A 24,423-nucleotide genomic window follows, 5' to 3' on the forward strand; every position below is an offset into this window, starting at 1 on the left:
GGTATTTGCTGGTGGTGGGGGGGTTTGCTGGTGGTGGGGGGTATTGCTGGAGGGGGAGGTATTTGCTGGTGGTGGGGGAGTTTGCTGGTGGTGCGGGGGGTATTGCTGGAGGGGGAGGTTTGCTGGTGGTGGGGGGGGTTTGCTGATGGGGGGGTTGATAAGTGACGTCATCTCGGCCCTGCCCCCTCTGATTGGTGAAGTACCCTCGATCTACATGACTATGAACCAGCGGTTGACTATCAAGGCCGGGGGGCCAGTAAAGAATAAAAGAAACTGGGGCTCTTGTTAGACACCTCCCCGCACCCCCCCGCCCCCCCGGGAGGACTGCGGGAATAGTGAACGCTCAGCAGTGATGTACAAGTCTTTGCGGACAATCAAGCTGATCGAGAAGGCAGAGGACACACGGGACTCGAGGCAGTGTGGAACGTTCTGGTTATTGCTTCTTGGCCTTTACGGGCTCAGACCCAGTGCAGTGTCTGTTGTTATCAGTTTAATATCTGGTACATCTCTTCCCCAGGGACTGTGTATTAAATTGGTTCTTTGGAACAGGAGCTTGCTCTGTCCTCTCCATGCATCAACCTGGTACTGCACTACTTCTGGGAATGGTGCACCTCCTCTTCACCAACATAAACAGTGTTCAGCATCTACCTTCCCCTCTGTCCCTATCATCCACCTTCTCCCTCCTCTTTCCCTATCATCCACCTTCTCCCTCTGTCCTGATCATCCACCTTCTCCCTCCTCTGTCCCTATCATCCACTTTCCCACTTCTCTTTCCCTATCATCCACCTTCTCCCTCTTTCCCCATCATCCACCTTCTCCCTCCTCTGTCCCTATCATCCACCTTCTCCCTCTGTCCCCATCATCCACCTTCTCCCTCCTCTGTCCCTATCATCCACCTTCTCCCTCTTTCCCCATCATCCACCTTCTCCCTCCTCTGTCCCTATCATCCACTTTCCCACTTCTCTTTCCCTATCATCCACCTTCTCCCTCTTTCCCCATCATCCACCTTCTCCCTCCTCTGTCCCTATCATCCACCTTCTCCCTCTTTCCCCATCATCCACCTTCTCCCTCCTCTGTCCCTATCATCCACCTTCCCCCTCTTTCCCCATCATCCACCTTCTCCCTCCTCTGTCCCTATCATCCACCTTCCCCCTCTTTCCCTATCATCCACCTTCTTCTCCCTCTGTCCCCATCATCCACCTTCTTCTCCCTCTGTCCCCATCATCCACCTTCTTCTCCCTCTTTCCCCATCATCCACCTTCTCCCTCCTCTTTCCCTATCATCCACCTTCCCCCTCTTTCCCTATCATCCACCTTCCCCCTCTTTCCCTATCATCCACCTTCTTCTCCCTCTGTCCCCATCATCCACCTTCTTCTCCCTCTTTCCCCATCATCCACCTTCTTCTCCCTCTTTCCCCATCATCCACCTTCTTCTCCCTCTTTCCCCATCATCCACCTTCTTCTCCCTCTTTCCCCATCATCCACCTTCTTCTCCCTCTGTCCCTATCATCCACCTTCTTCTCCCTCTGTCCCCATCATCCACCTTCTTCTCCCTCTTTCCCCATCATCCACCTTCTTCTCCCTCTTTCCCCATCATCCACCTTCTTCTCCCTCTTTCCCCATCATCCACCTTCTTCTCCCTCTTTCCCCATCATCCACCTTCTTCTCCCTCTTTCCCTATCATCCACCTTCTTCTCCCTCTGTCCCTATCATCCACCTTCTTCTCCCTCTTTCCCCATCATCCACCTTCTTCTCCCTCTTTCCCTATCATCCACCTTCTTCTCCCTCTTTCCCTATCATCCACCTTCTTCTCCCTCTGTCCCTATCATCCACCTTCTTCTCCCTCTGTCGCCATCATCCACCTTCTTCTCCCTCTCTCCCCATCATCCACCTTCTTCTCCCTCTTTCCCCATCATCCACCTTCTTCTCCCTCTTTCCCCATCATCCACCTTCTTCTCCCTCTGTCCCCATCATCCACCTTCTTCTCCCTCTGTCCCCATCATCCACCTTCTTCTCCCTCTTTCCCTATCATCCACCTTCTTCTCCCTCTGTCCCCATCATCCACCTTCTTCTCCCTCTCTCCCCATCATCCACCTTCTTCTCCCTCTGTCCCCATCATCCACCTTCTTCTCCCTCTGTCCCCATCATCCACCTTCTTCTCCCTCTGTCCCCATCATCCACCTTCTTCTCCCTCTTTCCCCATCATCCACCTTCTTCTCCCTCTGTCCCCATCATCCACCTTCTCCCTCTGTCCCCATCATCCACCTTCTTCTCCCTCTTTCCCCATCATCCACCTTCTTCTCCCTCTTTCCCCATCATCCACCTTCTTCTCCCTCTTTCCCTATCATCCACCTTCTTCTCCCTCTTTCCCTATCATCCACCTTCTTCTCCCTCTGTCCCTATCATCCACTTTCTTCTCCCTCTTTCTCTATCATCCACCTTCTTCTCCCTCTGTCCCCATCATCCACTTTCTTCTCCCTCTGTCCCTATCATCCACCTCCTCCCTCTTTCCCTATCATCCACCTTCTTCTCCCTCCTCTTTCCCTATCATCCACCTTCTTCTCCCTCTGTCCCTATCATCCACTTTCTTCTCCCTCTTTCCCTATCATCCACCTTCTCCCTCTTTCCCTATCATCCACCTTCTTCCCCCTCCTCTTTCCCTATCATCCACCTTCCCCCCTTTCCCTATTTATTTCACAATCGTCTTCCCATCCCTGTTTTCTGATGGTTAACAAAGTGTGAAGCTGGATGAACACAGCAGGCCAAGCAGCATCTCAAGAGCTCAAAAGCTGACGTTTCAGGCCTAGACCCTTCATCAGAGAGGGGGTTGGGGAGAGAGAACTGGAATAAATAGGGAGAGAGGGGGAGGCGGATCGAAGATGGAGGGAAAAGAAGATAGTTGGAGAGGAGAGTGCTCCTGAGATGCTGCTGAGCCTGCTGTGTTCATCCAGCTCCACACTTTGTTCACGTGGATTCTCCAGCCTCTGCAGTTCCCATTATCACTTCACACTTTGTTATCTCTGTTAGCCATGTTTAGTGCTTTGCTTGTGGCTATTTTCCCCTGTGCCGGGAGTATTTCCTCACGAGATATCATGTACAGGAATGTTCCTCTCAAGCAAGAAACAGGGCGTAGGTGGCTGTCCCTCGGCAGCTTCCATTCCTGAGATAACAAGGTGTGGAGCTGGATGAACACAGCAGGCCAAGCAGCATCAGAGGAGCAGGAAGGCTGAGGTTTCGGGCCTAAACCCTTCTTCAGAAATGGGGGTGGGAGAGGAGGTTCTGAAAAAAACAGGGAGAGAGGGGTGGGGGCGCGGATCGAAGATGGATGGAGGAGAAGATAGGTGGAGAGGAGACAGACAGGTCAAAGAGACGGGGATGGAGCCAGTAAAGGTGAGTGTGGGTGGGGAGGTAGGGAGGGGATAGGCCAGCCTGGGGAGGACGGGCAGGTCAAGGGGGTGGGATGAGGTTAGTAGGTGGGAAATGGAGGTGCGGCTTGAGGTGGGAGGAGGGGATAGGTGAGAGGAAGGACAGGTTAGGGAGGCGGGGACGAGGTGGGCTGGTTGTGGGATGTGGTAGGGGGAGGGGAGATTTTGAAGCTTGTGAAATCAACATTGATGCCACTGGACTGCAGGGTTCCCAAGCGGAATATGAGTTGCTGAGTACAGCAGATGCAGTATGCCACATTGGCAGATGTGCAGGTGAACATCTGCTTGATGTGGAAAGCCTTCCTGGGGCCTGGGATGGGGTTGAGGGGGTAGGTGTTGGGGGGGCAGGTATAGAACTTCCTGCGGTTGCAGGGAAAGGTGCTGGGTGTCGTGGGGTTGGAGGGGAGTGTGGAGCGGAAGGCCTAGAGAGAGTGGTCCCTCCAGAAGGCAGACAAGGGTGGTGGGGTCAGATTGCAGATGGCGAAGTGTCGGAGGATGATGCGTTGGATCCGCATGTTGGTGGGGTGGTCCGTGAGCACGAGGGGTTCAGCACCACGGCTTTGGGCAACCAGGAGCAACGAAGCTTCGAGGAAGGAGCAGCAGATGACAGGCCCCCGGTGGGACTCGGAACCGGACGTTCCCGGCTTCGATGGCAGGGATGGGAGATGACCCAAGAAGCAAACTGGAAACCTACCTCAGCCCTACGAGGGTCCAACTGATTCCCCACACAATGTGGGCGCAGGGACTACCGCAGTGATTAGACCTCGGGAAAATGGAATTTGGGTTCTGTGTGCGGAGCCAGAGGACATTGGTAGAGTGTTACATGAGTACTTGGCATCTCTCGTTACTCTGGAGTTTCTTGACAGGATAGATACAGGGAGCGAGGAGGATTGGAGATTTTGGCTGGTTTAAAAGTGGTCAGATCCCCGGGTTCAGATGCGTTGTATCCCAGGTTGCTGTGGGGAACGAGCGATGCAACGGCAGGGATCTGATGCAAAGTTTTAATTCCTCTGTGGCCACAGGGAGGGTGCCAGAGAGGGTGGGGCAGCTAATGTGGCTCATTGTTTCGAGAAGACCGAGATAGACCATGGAACTGCTGCGACACGAGGTGGAAATTCTGGAGGAGTGAATTAATCTCCACGTTTTGTCCGAGGTAGGTCAGGCCAAACAAATCTAGTTGAATGTTTTTGAGGAGGTAGTCAAGTGTGTGTGGACGAGCAGTTGATGCAGTTTGTATAGATTTCATCAAGGCCTTAAACAAGGTCCCACCTGGAACACTGATAACAGGGTAAAAGCTCAAGGGATCCCAGGAGCTGGCAGAGTGAATCCAAAGGTTGAAAAAGGGACCTAAGGGGCAACTTGATGACACAGAGCAGGGTGTGGTATGGAATGAGCTGCCAGAGGAAGTGGTGGGGGCTGGTACAGCTATAGCATTTAAAAGGCACCTGGATGGGGACATGATTAGGAAGGGTTTCGAGGGACATGGGCCAAATTGTGGCAAAGACTAAGTTAAGATATCTGGTCGGATTGGACGAGTTGGGCCAAAGGGTCTGTTTCCATGCTGTACATTTCTATTCTTTCCGTATCTCAGAGATGGTGCAGAATATTCTCACAGGGACAGAGACCAGCAGGAGGTTGCTGTACACTGTGTGAAATAATGACAAGGGAAGAGAGAAGGACAAGGTTCTGAGGAGAGAAATATAGTAAGTTAGGCAGGAATTTAAAAAGGAGATCCTCGAGGGTAGGATTACTCCCGGTGCCATGAGCTAGTGAAGGTAGGAATAGGAGGATAGAGCAGATGAATGGCTGAGGAGATGGTGTAGGGGAGAAGGATTCACTTTTTTGGATCTTTGGAATGACCTGTATAAGGAGGATGGATTGCCACTGAATTGGAAGGGGAGAATGAGGTGGCGCCGATAAACTATACTGCATTTATTTCAAAGCAAGAAGCCCGTAAGGTGGATGAACTCAGGGCATGGTTTTGAACGTGGGACTGGGATGCCATAGCAAATTACAGAGACGTGGCTCAGGGATGGACAGGGCTGGCAGCTTAATGTTCCAGGAAGGATAGAAATGGGGTGTGGGAGAGGCGTTTTTGATTGGGGATAACATTACAGCTGTACTCAGGGAGATTATTTGGGTGGAACTGAGAATTAAGAAAGGGAATGAACTCATTATTGGTATTGTACTAAAGACCCCCCAATAGTCAGCAGGAAATTGAGAAACAAATTTGTAAGGAGATAACTGTGAGGGGATTTTAACTTTCCAAACATAAACTGGGACTGCCATAGTGCTAAGACCTTGGGTGGAGAGGAATTTGTTGTGTGTATTTAAAAAATTCTGATTCAGAATGTGGATGTACTTTCTGGAGAAGGAGCAAAACATGATCTACTCTTGGGAAATAAGGCAGGGCAGGTGAGTGAGGTGTCAGCGGGGGAAGCACTTTGGGGCGAGTGACCATAATGCTACTGGCTTTAAAATGGTGATGGAAAAGGATAGATCTAAAAGTTAAAGTTCTAATTTGGAAGACGGACAATTTTGATGGTATTAGGCAAAAGCTTGCAGAAGTTTGGAGGGGTGTGGATGTTCACTGGAAAATGGGAGGCATTCAAAAATGAGATAACGAGAGTCCAGGGACAGCATGTTACTTTTGGGTAAGGGGCAAGGCTTGGTGGGTGCTGGGAATGCTGGATAACTAACCAAATTGGTCAAGAGAAACAAGGTATAGATAGATTGAGTGTATCCTTAGAGTATAAAGGCAGTCCGATCAGACTTAAGAGGGAAAGCAGGAGGGCACAAAGAGAACGAGATAGCTTTGGCAAATGGGGTTAAGAAGAATCCAAAGAGATTGTTTCTAAATACATTAAGGACAAAAGAGTAACTAGGGAGAGAATAAGGCCCCTTAAAGATAGCTAGGCCATCTATGCGTGGAACTATGGGAAATTGCAGAGATACTAAACAAATAATTTGCAAGAGTTTTTACTGAGGGGGAAGGATATGAGAGATATAGAATGTGGGGGGGACTAAATAGCGACATCTTGAAAAAAAGTCCAGAGATGCTTAACAGCAAGGGTGGATAAATCCCTGCGACCTGATCAAGGTGTACCTTGGAACTCTGTGGGAAGCCAGGGAAGAGATCGCTGGGCCTCTTGCTGAGGTATTTGTATCATCAGTAACCATCAATAGGTGACGTGCCGGAAGACTGGAGGTTGGCTAACATTGCATCACTACCTAAGAAAGGAGGCAAGAAAAAGCCAAAGAACTATAGACCAGTGAGCCTGACATTGGTGGTGGGTAATTTGTTACAGGGAATCCTGACAGACAGGATCTACATGTATTTCAAAAGGCAAGAACTCATTAGGGATAGTCAACATGGATGTGTGTGTGGAAAATCGTGTCTCACTAACTTGATTGAGATTTTTTTGAATAAGTAACAAAGAGGATTGATGAGGGCAGAGCGATGATGTGGTCTACACGGATTTCAGTATGGCATTCAACAAGGTTGCTCACGGTAGACTGGTTCGCAAAGTTAGATCACACAGAATACAGGGAGAAGTAACCACTTAGATACAGAACTGGCTGGAAGGTAGGAGACAGAGGGTGGTGGGGGAGGGTTGCTTTTCAGACTGGAGGCCTGTGACCAGCCGTGTGCCACAGGGATCGGTGCTGGGTCCACTGCTTTTCATCTTCTACATAAATGATTTGGAGGGGAAGATAGGAGGGGTGGTCAGTAATTTGCAGATGGCAGTGAGATTGGTGTTATAGTGGGCAGAGAAGAAGGTTACCCTCAGAGTACAGAAGGATCTCGATCAGATGGGCCGAGGGGTGGCAGATGGAGATTAATTTAGATAAATATGAGGGGCTGCACTTTGGAAAGGCACATCAGGGCAGGACTTATACACTTAATGGGAAGGTCCTGGGGAGTGTTACTGAACAAAGAGACTTGCGGGGGGGGGCAGGTTCATAGCTCCCTGAGAGTGGAGTCGCAGGTCAACAGGGCGGTGAGGGAGGTGTTTGGGACAGGGGCCTTTATGGGTCAGTGCATTGAGTACAGGGAGCTGGGAGGGTCATGTTGTGGCTGTACAGGGCATTGGTTAGGGCCACTTCTGGAATACTGCATGTAATCCCGGTCTCCCTGCTACAGGAAGGATGTTGTAAAACTTGAAAGGGGTCAGCAAAGGAAAACAAGAATGTTGCCAGGGTCGGAGGCTGAGGGGGTGACCTTATAGAGGTTTATAAAATCATGAGGGGCATGGACAGGGTGAATAGACAAGGTCTTTTCCCTGGAGTTGGGGGAGGGGGGGCTCACAACTAGAGGTCATAGGTCTAAGGTGAGAGGGGACAAGATTTAAAAGGGAGCTGAGGGGTAACTTTTTGCACACAGAGGGTGGTGCATGTGTGGAATGGGCTGGTACAGTTACAATATTTAACAGGCATCTGGACGGGTACATGGATAGGAAGGGCTGAGGGGAACATGGGCAAATGGGACCAAATTAATTTAGGATATCTGGTCAGCATGGAAGGGTTGGACCGAAGGGTCCGTTTTCGTGCTGTACATCTCTACGCTGACAGTAGAGGAGTTTGACACCATCCAGGACAAAGTAGCCCCTGCTTGATTGGCACCACACCCACAAGCATCCGCTCCCTCCACACCAACCCTCAGTAGCAGCAGTGTGTACTATCTACAAGGTGCTCTGCACAGCTTCACCAAAAATTCTTAGACAGCACTTTCCAAACCCATCACCTCTACCATCCAGAAGGACAAGGGCAGCAAATACATGGGAACACCACTGTCGGCCATATCCTCCTATAATCCTTACTTACGCTGTAAATAAAGTGTAATGGTGATGCATATGCTCTGTTGGACTTGGAGATATATCACTGCTCCTTCAGTGTCGCCGAGTCTCCTTTTCTCTCTGGGAGCTGCGCACGGGGAACCTGTGGAATCCCCATCATCGCAGGCTGTGAAGGAATCGTCCAGGAAATCTGAGATTCTGTTGCATAGCTCCTCTGTACCCGAGACCTGTGGAGTTTGCACGTTGTCCCCGTGCCCGCTCTGGTTTCCTCCCAGAGTCCAAAGATGTGCGTGTTGGACGGAGTAGCCGTGCTAAATTGCCCCACAGTATCCAGGGACGTGCAGGCTCGGTGGAAAAATGCCAGGCTACAGGGATAGGGTGGGGGGGGGGGTCTGGGGGAAATTCGATAGGCTGAATAGCCTGCTTCCGCACGGTAGGCATTCCACAATTTTACGTTTAAGTCAGAAAATTCATACGACAACCAACAAAATTATTATAAATAATTACAGCAAACTGTTTTAACCAGCCCCCTCAATAAGCCAGTAAAAGATTATCTGAGATACAGGATGTTTACTGTGATGTCTGTGTAGTCAGTCATGAGGGAGTGAGGTGACCTTCTGCCACTAAGTGTTATTGAAGGCTAGGTTATGCTTTTATTTAAGTGACTTATGCTGTAAATAAAGTGCACTATGTTTCAATTACTGTGTGTGTTTTTACATTGATTACGTGGACCTTCTAATCAAACTAATATTTGATCAACCATCCAACTCCTAGTCCCAATTGGTGCTGGTTAATGAAGCAGACACTATATACTCAGGAAAAGCTGAGCCCATTAGACCTTTGCCAAGGCTATGGGCTGAGCGCTGAAAACCGGTATTAGAGAGTGGTTCGGTGGTTGTTTTTGACTGGCATGGAATCAACGAGCCTCTTTCTGTGCCATGACTCTTGTTCAACTCCCGAGTAATGGCTGAACCAACCCCAAAAATTAACCCACAGCCCAACAACAACACCGCCCCGGGGCAATATACGCTCCTTCGATTAACCTGACAGTCCCAGGGTACAACAGCTCCACTGGATAGCCCCCATTCCCCTGCTGGACAGGAACACCACACACACACACACACACACCGCCCCCCCCAGGCCCTCGCCACCCAACTCCTGACCCCATTTTGGACCCGATGGTCACTGGGGCCCAGTCCCACCCCTCCCCTGCCCTGTATCAGCTCTGCCTCTCCACCACCAGCACATCACACCCTTCCAACAGCCATTTGTACTGGCGAATAAAGACTCAGAGACAAATCCCATTTCTAATTAAACAGGTGAGACAGTGTAGAGGGAGCTTTACCCTGTATCTAACCCCATGCTGTCCCCATCCCTGGGAGTGATGGATGGGGGCCGTCAGAAGGGAGGTTTTTTTCCAGTTTAAAAGTGGAGAGGAGGCTTTATCTGTATCTGATCCTGTGCTGGACCCGCCCAGAGAGTGTTTGACGGGGGTGGTGCTGTGCACACTTTACTGTCAGTTTAAAAGCATAGAGAGCACTTTCCTCGCTGTCTAACAGCATATAGTACCTACCCAGGCAGTGTGTAGAGACAGCATTATTCTGTCACTTACCTAGAAATACATAGAGAGAGAGACATAAAAATATTATAAAAATTAGACTATTTATTTCCAGAAATTGGTAATAGTGAATTTCACTAGAAAATCAAGAACAGATTTAAAGCACATTTTGTATTTTTAAACACACACACACACACACACCAGCCCGCTCACTCACCAACACGTGTGTTGCCCCACACAATTGAAATACAAACACTGCCACAATCCATTCAGTACAAATGTTAGTGTGATTGGTTCAAACACAGGCACCACCCTCCACTATTTAAATACAGACACAGTCGCACTCCATCTACGTACAAGCCTCCAGCCCCACCCAGCTTCAACACAAACCAAGTACCACCCCGAGACCCGTCCCATTTCTGCCCGAGGGGGACGTCACTGGGGGACCCAGCTGAACCCCCTTCTGGGCTTGGCTTTGAGACGGAGCGGGCCGGGAGTCACTCTGCATGTGCACCTACAATTGTCGCTGTGCGTACACACACACACACACACACACACACAAAACTGCTATGAAGGCGAAGGACGCCACCAATTGAGAGGGGAGCAGAATCAATCCCAACACCATCCCAAATCTCTCTCGAGTCTTGTGATAAATTCGGTCAGTGGTCTTGTGCGTGGGGGTAGGTTGGTTGGGAGTTGGTGGGGGGGGGGGGGGGGGAAGAGAGGCGGTGTCCTCTCGCACAGATGGTCACGTGCCTCCTACTGCTCTGCTGGCTCCAGCCTCTTGCCGCATGGCACTCTGGGCTGGTGGCACTCGCTGACTGCTGCCCGTTGCACTGGGGCCTGGGCCGATGTCGGCAGTGATGTTGGTGAACAAAGGCAACCGTTGCCGGCTCAGCGTCTCGTAGGTCAGGGAGTTCATCCCATCCTGTCTCCAGGATCGCCGGGTCCGGAACAAAAGGTCAAACCTGGGAGGGGGACAGAGAAAGGCAGGCGGAGAAAGGGAGGAAAGAGCAAGGGTGGGGAGAAAAAGGTAGAGACGGAAGAGGGGAGAGTGGGCAATCAGGACGGAAGAGGGGAGAGTGGGCAACGTGAACGGGGAAAAGGACAAAGAGAGACACAAAGATCGACAGGCAAAGGGAGCAGTCGACACAGAAAGATCAAGAAATAGACAGGGAGGGGAGCCACAGAGGAAGAGAGATGATGATAGGAAAGAGGAAGGAAAGATACACAGAAAGAGAGAGAGAACATTGTCAGTGATTTTATTGCTCAGCAGACATGGGTGTTACTGGCTGGGCCCAGCATTTATTGCCCCCTGTCCCGAGTTGCCCCCCGTTGAGAAGGTGGGGATGAGCTGCCTTCTTGAACCCCTGCAGTCCATGTGCTGTGGGTTGACCCACAGTGTCCCCTTAGGGAGGGAATTCCAGGGATTCTGACCCAGCGACACTGAAGGAACGGGGATAGGGGAGGGGCTCGGAGGGGATCTTGCAGGGGGTGGGGGTCCCATGTATCTGCTGCCCCTTGTCCTTCTGGATGGAAGTGGGTCGTGGGTTTGGAAGGTGCTCCCTGAGGATCTTTGGTGAATCTCTGCAGTGCGTCTTGTAGATGGTACACACTGCTGCGACTGAGCGTCGGGGGGGGGGGGGGGGGGGGAGTGGGATGTTTGTGGATGTGGTACCAATCGAGCGGGGGCTGCTTTGTCCTGGATGGTGTCGAGCTTCTTGAGTGTTTGTTAGAGCTGCCCCCATCATCCAGGGGCAAGTGGGGAGTATCCCATCCCACTCCTGCCTTGTGCCTTGTAGATGGTGGGACAGGATTGGCGGGGTGGGGGGGGGGGGGGGGGGGGGGAAATGTCAGGACGAGAGGCACTTGCTGCAGGATTCCCAGCCTCTGACCTGCTCTTGTAGCTGCTGTGTTTATGTGGTGGGTCCAGGAGAGTTTCTGGTCAATGATAACGCCCAGGATGTTGATAGTGGGGGGGGATTTCGTGACGGTAACACCACTGAATGTCAAGGGGCAGTAGTTACATTGTGTGCTGCTGAAGATGGTGATCTGGCATAGGTGTGGAATGAATTGCCAATTGTCAGCCCAAGCCTGGGTATTGTCCAGATCTTGTTGCATGTGAACATGGGCTGCTTCAGTATCTGAGTCGTCGCGAATGGGGCTGAACATTGTGCCATCATTGACGAACATCCCCACGTCTGACCTTTTATATTCATATTCACTGATGGGATATGGGTGGTGCTGGCTAGGCCTGGCAATTGTTGCCCACCTCTAATTGACCCAGAGGGCATTTAAGAGTCAAACTCTTTGCTGTTGGCCCCGAGGAGGTCAGACTGGATCAGGACGGGAGAATTTCTTCCTGAAGGGCATGAGTTGTTTTTTATTTTAGAAAGACAACTAGCAGTAGCTGCAATTTGCCACATAAATACAGTTTCCTCCCCCATACTAGAGGGAGTCTAATGAGTCGATATTTATAAAACCACGAGGGGCGTGGATGGGGTGAATAGACAAGGTCCTGTCCCTGGGGTTGGGGAGTCCAACACTAGAGGGGCATAGGTTTAAGGTGAGAGGGGGGAGATTTAAAAGGGACCTGAGGGGTAACTATTTCACACAGAGGGTGGTGCGTGTATGGAATGAGCTGCCAGAGGAAGTGGTGGGGGCTGGTACAGTTACAGCATTTAGAAGGCACCTGGATGGGGACATGGATAGGAAGGGTTTAGAGGGACATGGGCCAAATGGGGAACTAGATTAATTTAGGACATTGGGTCGGTACGGACCAGTCAGGCTGAGGGGTGTGTTTCTGTGCTGTATAGCTGTGTGTTTGGTCAGTGAAAGTGACAGTCGTTGCTGTTTGAAATGGACATCAACCGGCTCATCCTGGTCAGCAAATAATCCATTTGTGAAGCACGACCTGCCCGGACCACCCCCCCCCCCCCCCCCCCCCGCCGTCGGATGTTGGAAACTAAAGGGAGTTTTCCAGCGAGGTCCCCAGCCCTCCAGGCCCCACACGCTCCCTTCCCCCCTTACCTTTTGGGATTCTCTTCGTTACCCTGGTCCAATTTGTGTTTGATCATCTTGTAGCGGCCCAGAGACAGGGCTGGGCGAGAGATCCTCATACCAGCCAAATGCAGCCTGTGGGGCAGAGGGCAGAAGATCAGTGCGGGGGGGGGAGAGAGACAGAGCGGGGGGGGGGGGTGGGGAGAGAGAGAGCGGGGGGGGGGGGGAGAGAGAGAGAGCGGGGGGGGGGAGAGAGAGAGCGGGGGGGGGGAGAGAGAGAGAGAGCGGGGGGGGGGAGAGAGAGAGAGCGGGGGGGGGGGAGAGAGAGCGGGGGGGGAGAGAGAGCGGGGGGGGAGAGAGAGAGCGGGGGGGGGACAGAGAGAGCGGGGGGGGGGAGAGAGAGAGCGGGGGGGGGAGAGAGAGAGCGGGGGGGGGAGAGAGAGAGCGGGGGGGGGAAGAGAGAGAGAGCGGGGGGGGGAAGAGAGAGAGAGCGGGGGGGGGGAGAGAGAGAGAGCGGGGGGGGGGAGAGAGAGAGCGGGGGGGGGGGAGAGAGAGAGCGGGGGGGGGGGAGAGAGAGAGCGGGGGGGGGAAGAGAGAGAGCGGGGGGGGGAAGAGAGAGAGCGGGGGGGGGAAGAGAGAGAGCGGGGGGGGGAAGAGAGAGAGCGGGGGGGGGAAGAGAGAGAGCGGGGGGGGGAAGAGAGAGAGCGGGGGGGGGGGAAGAGAGAGAGCGGGGGGGGGGAAGAGAGAGAGCGGGGGGGGGGAAGAGAGAGAGCGGGGGGGGGGAAGAGAGAGAGCGGGGGGGGAAGAGAGAGAGCGGGGGGGGGAAGAGAGAGAGCGGGGGGGGGGAAGAGAGAGAGCGGGGGGGGGAAGAGAGAGAGCGGGGGGGGGGGAGAGCGGGGGGGGGGAGAGAGAGCGGGGGGGGGGAGAGGGAGAGCAGCGGGGGGGAGAGAGCGGGGGGTGGGGGAGAGAGCGGGGGGTGGGGGAGAGAGCGGGGGGTGGGGGAGAGAGCGGGGGGTGGGGGAGAGAGCGGGGGGTGGGGGAGAGAGCGGGGGTGGGGGAGAGAGCGGGGGGTGGGGGAGAGAGCGGGGGGTGGGGGAGAGAGCGGGGGGTGGGGGAGAGAGCGGGGGGTGGGGGAGAGAGCGGGGGGTGGGGGAGAGAGCGGGGGGTGGGGGAGAGAGCGGGGGGTGGGTGGGAGAGCGGGGGGTGGGTGGGAGAGCGGGGGGTGGGTGGGAGAGAGCGGGGGGTGGGGGGGAGAGAGCGGGGGGTGGGGGGGAGAGAGCGGGGGGTGGGGGGGAGAGAGCGGGGGGTGGGGGGGAGAGAGCGGGGGGTGGGGGGGAGAGAGCGGGGGGTGGGGGGGAGAGAGAGATAAAGAGGGCTGCACAGTGAGGGGGGGGGGTTAGTAGGAGAGATGGCCAGCGGAGGCTGACCTCTCAGGAGCAAGAGCAATGTCAACCTACAGGTGTGTCACAACTCAATGGACAAAGTTGTGGGGAACCGGGGAGGTGGGGGACATGTCAGTGTGGGGTCCTTTCTCTGAAGGATGATGCGAAGGAGCGGGCGGTGGGGTGGCGCAGCACAGTCGGATCCGTGAGAGAGAGCGCGCAACAGCGGGAGGAATTTCTAGGGAGGGAGAGAAGGCTGGGACAGGCGCGGCTCCAGAGAGGTGAATGGAGGGAGAGATGGCATGGGTAGGGCAGGGATAGGCAAGGAGGGACTGCAAGGGAGGGGCGGGAAGGGGAGGGATGAGAGGAGGAGGAGACGCAAGGGGTGGGGTGAGGAACGAATGGTAGTTGGGGATGCAGGATAACTGTAAAAGTAGAAAGCAGAGACAGAGAGCAGTAGAAAGGTAGGTCTGAGAGGTAAAGCGCAGGAGTGAAGAGAGGGTGAAAGACGTACAGAATGAAAAAGAGAGGAGAGCTATACTGGGGAAAGAAAAACGGGAGGATAGCTGGGAAATGAGCAAGAGGTGAACAGACAGTAAATCAGTGAAGATACACAGTCAGTAAAGGACGCTGACGAGTGGCAGTAACTGAGTGAGAGCATGAGCCAGCAGAGTAACATCAGTAGGGATACAGTCAGTAACACAGGGCACTGGGTGGGAGAGGGGTTACTGAGTGACAGTGTGAGGGAGAGGGATTAACATCAGTACAGATACAGTCAGTAACACAGGGCGCTGGGGGGGGAGAGGGGTTACTGAGTGACAGTGTGAGGGAGAGGGATTAACATCAGTAGGGATACAGTCAGTAACACAGGGCACTGGGAGGGAGTGGGGTTACTGAGTGACAGTGTGAGGGAGAGGGATTAACATCAGGAGGGATACAGTCAGTAACACAGGGCGCTGGGGGGGAGAGGGGTTAGTGAGTGACAGTGTGAGGGAGAGGGATTAACATCAGTAGGGATACAGTCAGTAACACGGGGCGCTGGGGGGGAGAGGGGTTAGTGAGTGACAGTGTGAGGGAGAGGGATTAACATCAGTAGGGATACAGTCAGTAACACACGGCGCTGTGGGGGGAGAGGGGTTACTAAGTGACAGTGTGAGGGAGAGGGATTAACATCAGTAGGGATACAGTCAGTAACACAGGGCGCTGGGGGGGGAGAGGGGTTACTGAGTGACAGTGTGAGGGAGAGGGATTAACATCAGGAGGGATACAGTCAGTAACACAGGGCGCTGGGGGGGAGAGGGGTTACTGAGTGACAGTGTGAGGGAAAGGGATTAACATCAGTAGGGATACAGTCAGTAACACAGGGCGCTGTGGTTGGTGGCGGGGGGCGGGGGGGAGAAAGAGGGGTTACTGAGTGATTGCACAAAACTCACCTTTACATGCTGATGTCCCTGGAACATTGAAGGAGAAAGGGTTAGAGGAAGAGATTCAGGAAGTCAGTGCGGAGTGAGGGAACAGGAGAGAATGATATGTGAATGACAATGAGAACAACAAGGCAGTAGGATAGAGTCACAGTGCGAAATGACGAATGATTTTCCTCAACACTAACAAATGCAAAACAGTGCCGGTACTGGAAATCTGAAACATATACAGAATCCTGCAGAAACTCAGCGGGTCACGCAGCACAGAGTGGAGAGTGTGTTAATTTTTTGAGTCCAATATGACCCAAGTCCTTTACCCTCACACCAGACTCAAAACGTTACCTCCGTTTCTCTCCCAACAGATACTGCTGGAGAGTTTCTCCCAGTATTCTCTGCTCCTGTTTCTCAACACTCACTCTCCCTACTTCACTGATCTCTCCTTTTCACTCTCTCCCACCTTCAGTTTGTTCAGTAATTTTCTTCCTTTCACCCTTGATCGCTCCGTCCCTAATTCCCTCTCCTCTGCTGTTCTTTTTCTACAGTTTATCTCTCTCACTCTTGACTTCCGTGTCTCTCCTCTGTCATTTTTTCTCTCTCTCTCTCTCTCTCTCCCCCCCCACCACTTTGCACCTACAGTACCTCTTGTTCTCCTCAATCACGTTCCATACTTCTCATGAGATTTGTCCGCTTCTGAAATCCTCCCTTCCCTTTGTCTCTGACAATTTCATCTCACCCTGGTTGGTCAATATCTCACCTTCAGTTTCTCTCACGACCCTTTTGTTTTCTCTCAGACACTAATCAATCACAATCTGGTTTTCCCCTGAAATCCAAAGGAGTGAAATCCTGACTGGAAGACAACTGAAAAGCTTCAGGTAGTTAGGATTTGGAATAACGAGATACCCCGGGAGGGAGTTACAGACTAATCGAGGGGTTCAGGGTGGGTTATATACAGAATAACAGATACCCCAGGAAGGGAGTTACAGACTGGAATCTAACCGAGGGGTTCAGGGTGTGTTATATACAGAATAACAGATACCCCAGGAAGGGAGTTACAGACTGGAATCTAACCGAGGGGTTCAGGGTGGGTTATATGCTGAATAACAGATACCCCCTGGGGAGGGAGTTACAGACTGGAATCTCAGAGTTTGGGCCAAGGTTCACCTGGTGGCGATGTCATCATCCTCTCCACCCCAGCCCCAGTATTCATTGGGGAAGCCATTCATCTGGAGATACTGTTCTGGCGTTACTGCTGATACTCCACCAAAGTAAGTCTTGTATGGAAGCCTGTAAGATAAACGAGCATCAGTCTCAAACCAAAAATCAAACAGAACACTGACTGAGAAACACTTCTTCAACTTGTGATTTCGGTGAGTGAGAGCCCGGGTGTGAAGGAACACCCTTTAGATTAGATTAGATTCCCTACAGTGTGGAAACAGGCCCTTCAGCCCACAGGTCCACACCGCCCCTTGCAGCATCCCACCCAGACCCATCCCCCTATAACCCACACGCCCCTGAACACTACGGGCAATTTAGCACGGCCGATCCACCTAGCCTGCACATCTTTGGACTGTGGGAGGAAACCGGAGCACCCGGAGGAAACCCACGCAGACACAGGGAGAACGTGCAAACTCCACACAGACCGTCGCCCGAGGCTGGAATCGAACCTGGGTCCCTGCTGCCGTGAGGTTTTCCCCTGAAATCCACAGGAGTGAAATCCTGGCTGGAAGACAACTGAAAAGCTTCAGGTAGTTAGGATTTGGAATAACGAGATACCCTGGGATGGAGTTACAGACTAATCGAGGGGTTCAGGGTGGGTTATATACAGAATAACAGATACCCGGGAGGGAGTTACAGACTGGAATCTAACCGAGGGGTTCGGGTTGGGTTATATACAGAATAACAGCCACTGTGCCGCCCTTTAGAGAGTCATGGAATCATACAGCATAGAAACAGACCCTTCAGTCCAATCAATCCATGCCAACTATAATCCCAAACTAAACTGGTCCCACCTGCTTTGGCTTGGTTAAACGTTTCTTATTCATGTACTTATCCAAGAGTCTCTTAAACATTGTAACTGGGCCCAGATCCATCACTTCCTCTCGAAGTTCATTCCACACATGAACCACCCCTGTGTTAAAAAAACTGCACCTCATTTTTTGAAAAAAATCTCCTTCTCCTCTCACCTTAAAAATATGCCCTCTAGTTCTGAACTAGCCCACCCTAAGGAAGAGACACCTGGCTTTCATCTTGTGTATACCCCACATGGTCTTGCGAGCCTCGATCAGGTCACCCCTCAAACTCTGATACTCCAGTGAAAAAAGTCCCAGCCTGTCCTTGCAACTCAAACCCTCCATTCCCGGCAACATCCTGGTAAATCCCTTCTGAACCGTCTCCAGTTTAATAACATCCTTCCCGTAACAGGGCGACCAGAACGGGTCACAGTGCTCCAGGAGAGGCCTCACCAACGTCCTGTACAACCTCAACATGACGTCCCCAGTCCTTTTATACTCAAAGGTCTGAGCAATGAAGGCTAGTGTGTTAAACACCTTCTTAACCCCCCTATCTAAATGCAGCACAAACTTCAAAGAATTACGTACCTGACACACCCCATACTACAACTCAACCCAAGGCTCTATGCTTAATTGTACAAGATCTCTGCCCCTGTTTGTTTTATGAAAGTACAATGCCTGATTAATCCAAATTAAACTCCAACTGCCACTCCTCAGTCATTGACCCAAGATCTGTTTGTAACTTTAGATAAACTTCTTTACTAGCCACTATACTGTCCATCTCTGTCACCCATAAATTTACAAACCATACAGACAGAGAGAGGGAGTGCGCCGGGGAGCCTGCTAAGTTTATTGGGTGCGATCTCACCTGTACCCGAACTTGTTCATAGCAAATGGACACGTGCTTAGGATTTTCGGAGTCACAAACATAGAGGTTGTGGTCATTCTCTGGAATCAGGTCGATATCGTGGAGGAAGAGACAATCCCATTCTCATCTCGTAATGCCTCTTTCACCCCAACGTTGAGCAGCTTCGCCCTGTTGAAAGTCTGGTTCCCTGCCTGGGAGGTTAGTGAGTGCACAGGCCCACAGGGAGACAGAAGAGAGAGGGTGGGGTAAAGACAGAGAGACAGCAAAGACAGAGGGCGGGGGGGAAGAAGAGACACAGAGAAGACAGAGGGCGGGGGGGGGGAAGAAGAGACACAGAGAAGACAGAGGGCGGAGGGGGGAAGAAGAGACACAGAGAAGACAGAGGGCGGAGGGGGGAGAAGAGACACAGAGAAGACAGAGGGCGGAGGGGGAAGAAGAGACACAGAGAAGACAGAGGGCGGAGGGGAGAAGAAGAGACACAGAGAAGACAGTGGGTGGGGTTGTGGGGGGGGGGGGGAAGAAGAGACACAGAAGAGAGAGGGGGTGGGGGGGGGGGGAAGAGAGGGAAGAGAGAGAGTGAGAGAAGTGAAGCTGCAGGGGAGGGGGTACGGTGACGATTGTCTGTACAAGCCTGGGCCTTACCTGGTGGATGATATAGATGCCGTACTGGAGTTGCTGCCGCTGCAGAAAGGGGTGCAGGTAGTAGAGGAAGTGGCGGAGGTGAGCCTCCCTGTTGCGATGGGGCACGATAACGGCCGTGCGGTGCTGAGGGACACAGTTCGGGGGAGAGTAAAACCCACCTGCCCGCACGAGCGGGTTCCTGGCCTCGATCACCGCAAGTGCTGGGACCAGATCAAACTGGATACTGAGTGGACCGACTGGATAGAGAGACAGAGGGGACAGGAGATGAGATGAGAGACAGCCTTCCCCTAACCCTACCGCCCATCTCAACGTCCCATCCTCCTTCCTCCATTCCCACCCCCCCCCCCCCAATCGCTGTCCGTCTCAAAGTCCCACCCTCCTTCGCCCATTCCCCCCCCCCCTCGCCTCACCGTCTGTCTCAACGTCCCATCTTCCTTCCTCCATTCCCCCCCTCCTCGCCGCCCGTCTCAACATGCCATCCTCCTTCCTTCATTCCCCACCTACCACCCCACTGTCTGTCTCAACGTCCCATCCTCCTTCCTCCATTCCCCTGCCGCCTCGCCTCACCGTCCCATCCTCCTATCCCCACGCCCCCACCCCCACTGTCCGTCTCAACATCCCATCCTCGTTCCTCCATTTCCCCCCCACAAACCCCCGTCCGTCACCACGTACCACTCCGATTGCCTCCCTCGTCCGTCATCATGTCCCGCTCCCCCAGTCCCCCCCGTCCCCCACATCCTGCGCAGACCGCCCCCGCCACACACCCCACCTCCGTCACCTCGTCCCGCGCCCCCAGCACCCGTCTGTCACCACGTCCCACACATCCCCTTCCCCCATCCATCCGTCAGACCGTCCCTACCCCGTTCTCATTCTCCAGAATTCCTGCTTCAATTGCTTGCAATTCCGCGCTATCGACCAGTTTCTTCCCCCCACCCGCCTCCTCCTCCTCTCACCCAAGTAGGGGGACTTCTTTGGGCAGTTTGGCAATCTGTCTGTCCCTGAGAGGGGCTGCTGGATCAGGCTGAGGTTGGTGTAGACGTCGTGAGTTTTGGTGTAGTCCCAGATGGGCTGGCCAGTCCAGCTGAAAAAGCTGGTGATGTTGTGGAGGCCCCCGAAGGAGTAGTAGACCAGGAAGAGCAGCTGCGAGGCCACCAGGATGGCGAAGGTGCACTGGCGATCCAGATAGTGGCTCATTGCTGGCAGGCTGGGGCCAGCTTGTCCCTGTAACCTGGGGAGAGGCCGCAGTGAAATCATACACTGTGGAAACAGGCGCTTCAGCCCAACAAGTCAGCATCGACCCTCAGAGCATCCCTCCCAGACCCGACCCCCATAACTCACCCTAACCCGCACATCCCTGGGCACTATGGGACAATTTAGCACGGCCAATCCACCCTAACCCGCACATCCCTGGGCACTATGGGACAATTTAGCACGGCCAATCCACCCTAACCCGCACATCCCTGGGCACTATGGGACAATTTAGCACGGCCAACCCACCCTAACCTGCACATCCCTGGGCACTATGGGACAATTTAGCACGGCGAATCCCACCCTAACGTGCATATCCCTGGGCACTATGGGACAATTTAGCACGGCCAAGCCACCCTAACCTCCACATCTTCGCACGGTGGGGTGGGGGTGGGGGTGGGGGGTGGGGGTGGGGGTGGGGGTGGGGGCAACACACCCAACCACAGGGACAACATGCAAATTCCACACAGACAGTCACCCGAGGGTGGAATCGTGCTAAATGGGGTGTAAATTGGGAGAACAACATCATGAGCCTCAGTTCTCTTTCTCAGCTGCTTTGGTTTTAAAGGGTAAGGCGTGGTGGGGAAGACTGACTGCAGTAGTTTGGGGTTAATTCACGAGGCTTGCGAGGTGAGTTCCGAGTGCCTCGTGAGTGTGTTGGTGTGGAAAGAGGTGGTGACTTGAGGTTTGGTCTGTAAGAGTTCACATGAAGTAGGTTTAGATTAGCTTAGATTAAGATTCCCTACAGTGTGGAAACAGGCCCTTTGGCCCAACAAGCCCACACCGCCCCTTGGAGCATTCCACCCAGAGCCATCCCCCTATAACCCACACACCCCTGAACACTACGGGCAATTTAACACAGCCAGTCCACCTAGCCTGCACATCTTTGGACTGTGGGAGGAAACCGGAGCACCCGGAGGAAACCCACGCAGACATGGGGAGAATGTGCAAACTCCGCACAGCGACCTGAGGCTGGAATCGAACCCGGGTCCCTGGCGCTGTGAGGCTGCAGTGCTGACCACTGAGCCCCCGTGCCGCCCCAGCGGTGAAGTTTATAAAATCACGTGGCATGGGTAGCACGAATAGCCAAGGTCTTTTTCCCAGGGTGGGGGGAGTTCAAAACTAGATGGGCATAGGTTGAGAGGGGAAAGATTTGAAAAGGATCTAAGGGCAGCTTTTCCACACAGAGTGGTGTGCGGGTGGAACAAGCTGCCAGAGGAAGTGGAGGAGGCTGGAACAATTACAATATTTAAAAGGCATCTGGATGAGTACATCAATAGGAAGGGTTTAGAGGAATATGCACCAAATGCTGGCAAATGGGACAAGATTAACTGAGGATATCGGGTGAGCACAGACAGGTTGGACCATAGGGTCTGTTTCCACGCTGTACAGCTCTGAGGGTAGGAGTTGAGTTGGTGGTCAACGTCAGGCAGGCTTAGTGTGAGAGATGGGTATGAACGTAGAACATACAGCACAGTCCAGGCCCTTCTGCCAATGATGTTGGGCTGATCTATTGTCCTACTAAGATCACATCACCCTACCCTATATTCATACTATACATTTCACTATCCTCCATGTGTCTACCCAGCAGTTGTTTAAAAGTCTGTGAAGTATCTGACTCCACTTTCACTGCTGGCAGCGCATTCCACACGCCCACCGCTCTCTGGGTAAAGAACCTACCTCTGATATCTCCCCTATACCTTCCACCAATCACCTTAAAATTATTCCCCCTCGTAATAGTCAGTTCCGCCCTGGGAAAATGTCTCCAGCTATCCACTCTATTTATGCCTCTAATCATCTGTCCAGTCACCTCTCATCCTTCTTCGCTAAAATGAAGAAGGCCCTCACGCCTTCAACCTTTCTTCATAAAACCTGCCCTCCAGTCCAGGCAGCCTCCTGGTATATCTCCTCTGCACCCTCTCTAAAGCTTCCACATCTTTCCTGTAATGAGGTGATTGGAACTGAACACAACATTCCAAGTGTGGTCTAACCAGAGTTTTATAGAGCTGCAGCATAACCTCACAGCTCCTAAAACTCAATTCCCCTGTCTATGAAAGTCAACACACCATACGCCTTCTTTACAACCCTATCAACTTGGGCGTGGACCCCAAGATCCCTCTGTTCCTCCACACTGCCAAGAATCCTGCCATTAACCCTGTATTCTGCATTTCTTCCAAAATGAATTGCATCACACTTTTCTGGGTTGAATTCCATTTGCAACTTCATTGCCTGGCTCTACATCCTGTCAATGTCCCTTTGCAACCTACAATAGCCCTTCACGCTGTCCACAAGTCCACCAACCTTTGTTTCATTGGGTATCTTGGTATGTGCTCGGGGTGACGTACTGGCATTGAGGGGTGAATTGAGGATGTCCAGGCATATGTTTATGGGGCATTAGTGAGCACCGAGGAGAGTTAAGGGAAACAGGTTAGGATTATGCTGGGATTATGGGGGATGTAGGGAGATGGTGATGTGTAGAGTTTGAAGGCTGGGGCCGGGGTTTCAGGGTCAGGGTAGGAACAGTCACAGGGAGAAGGTTAGGCTGTGGTTGCAGGGTGAGGTAGGGATTGTGCCATGGTGAAAGGGCTTGGGCGGGGGATCATGATACAAGGGGCTGGAGAAAGGTGAGAGGTTGGACTGGGGGTGCAAGGAGAACAATCAAGCTAGCGGCAAAAGGTGAGGGGTCTAGCAGTGGTGGGGGGGGGGGATGGTTAGTCTATGGGTGAGGACTCAGAGATCGGGTAGAAGATGAGGTGTCAATCTGGGACGAGCGGCCAGGGTCGGGGGCAGCGGCCGGGGTCGGGACACGGTGGGGGGAGGGAGTGTGAGTGGGGAGGGAGTGTGAGGGGGGGGTCGGGGGGAGGGAGTCTGAGGGGCGTCGGGAGTCTGAGGGGCGTCGCGGGGGAGGGAGTCTGGGGGAGGGAGTCTGAGGGGGGGTTGAGGGGGGGGTCGGGGGAGGGGGGGTTGAGGGGGGGTCGGGGGAGAGAGTCTGAGGGGGGGGTCGGGGGAGGGGGGTCGGGGGAGGGGGGTCGGGGGAGGGAGTCTGGGGGGGTCGGGGGGAGGGAGTCTGAGGGGGGTAGGGGGGAGGGAGTCTGAGGGGGGGGGTCGGGGGGAGGGAGTCTGAGGGGGGGGTCGGGGGGAGGGAGTCTGGGGGGGGGAGTCTGAGGGGGGGCGGGGGGAGGGAGTCTGAGGGGGGGGCGGGGGGAGGGAGTCTGAGGGGGGGGTCGGGGGGAGGGAGTCTGGGGGGGGTCGGGGGGAGGGAGTCTGGGGGAGGGAGTCTGAGGGGGGGCGGGGGGAGGGAGTCTGAGGGGGGGGTCGGGGGGAGGGAGGGAGTCTGGGGGGGGTCGGGGGGAGGGAGTCTGGGGGAGGGAGTCTGAGGGGGGGCGGGGGGAGGGAGTCTGAGGGGGGGGGGTCGGGGGGAGGGAGGGAGTCTGGGGGGGGTCGGGGGGGAGGGAGTGTGAGGGGGGTCGGGGGGAGGGTGTGTGAGGGGGGTCGGGAGTGTGAGGGGGGTCGGGGGGGGGTGGGGGAGTGTGAGGGGGGTCGGGGGGAGGGTGTGTGAGGGGGGTCGGGAGTGTGAGGGGGGTCGGGGGGGGGGGGGGAGTGTGAGGGGGGTGACACGGGGAGGTGGTTGTCCGGGAAGCGGCGGCTCAGACTCACCTTCCGCCGGCGGAAAGGCCGCTACCGTTCCCGGCGCCACTTCAGCACAGGCTCTGTGCGTCTGCGTCATGGCGTCACACGCCGCGACAGCGCGCTGACATCAGGCGGCCGTAGGCCCCGCCTTGGAATTCAGTGAACGCAAACCCCGCCCCTTACTACGGCATCTCCTCCGGGAAACCACGCCCCCTGCACCCTTTTACCCCGCCCCATCCGTGTGGAAGTCCGCTCCACTCGCGGTCAATCACAGCCTCGGACGCTGGCGGTCACATCACGGTCGTGCGCGATGACATCAACGAACAATGGCCGTCCTGGCGTCACGGTCGTCATGTCGCCTCCTTGATCGGGAGAGGGGCGCTGGACGAATCCAAGATGGCGGCGACGGTGTTGGTGGCGGCATGTCCTCCTCTCAGGTAATGGT

At 53.9% G+C, this 24,423-nt stretch overlaps 2 protein-coding genes and 1 pseudogene across 3 annotated transcripts in view; 2 read left to right on the forward strand and 1 right to left on the reverse strand.

The window, feature by feature from the left end:
* Positions 1–435: 435 nt before the first annotated feature.
* LOC132207411 (U2 spliceosomal RNA) lies at positions 436–616 on the forward strand (annotated as a pseudogene).
* A 9,247-nt stretch (positions 617–9,863) lies between these two features.
* LOC125450459 (beta-1,4-galactosyltransferase 3-like) lies at positions 9,864–24,086 on the reverse strand. Its single transcript, XM_059642823.1, is given in 9 exon segments — positions 9,864–10,746; positions 12,809–12,913; positions 16,743–16,865; positions 18,459–18,481; positions 18,483–18,583; positions 18,586–18,649; positions 19,101–19,336; positions 20,054–20,328; positions 24,006–24,086. Coding segments are annotated over 8 exon segments (1,113 nt in total). The 5' UTR covers positions 20,295–20,328; positions 24,006–24,086; the 3' UTR covers positions 9,864–10,526.
* Positions 24,087–24,215: 129 nt separating this feature from the next.
* The window catches only part of LOC125449492 (ubiquitin carboxyl-terminal hydrolase 21), a 53,923-nt gene continuing 53,715 nt past the window's right edge, over positions 24,216–24,423 (forward strand). Inside the window, exon 1 of one of the 2 annotated variants that reach the window (XR_009443448.1) lies at positions 24,216–24,415. The gene's annotated coding sequence lies outside the window, so the exon portion shown is untranslated. The remainder of the gene's footprint in view (positions 24,416–24,423) is intronic. The other variant, XM_059642826.1, reaches the window with a different exon arrangement.

The sequence above is a fragment of the Stegostoma tigrinum genome, chromosome 46 (genome assembly GCF_030684315.1).
Source record: "Stegostoma tigrinum isolate sSteTig4 chromosome 46, sSteTig4.hap1, whole genome shotgun sequence".
Taxonomy (NCBI): Eukaryota; Metazoa; Chordata; class Chondrichthyes; order Orectolobiformes; family Stegostomatidae; genus Stegostoma; species Stegostoma tigrinum.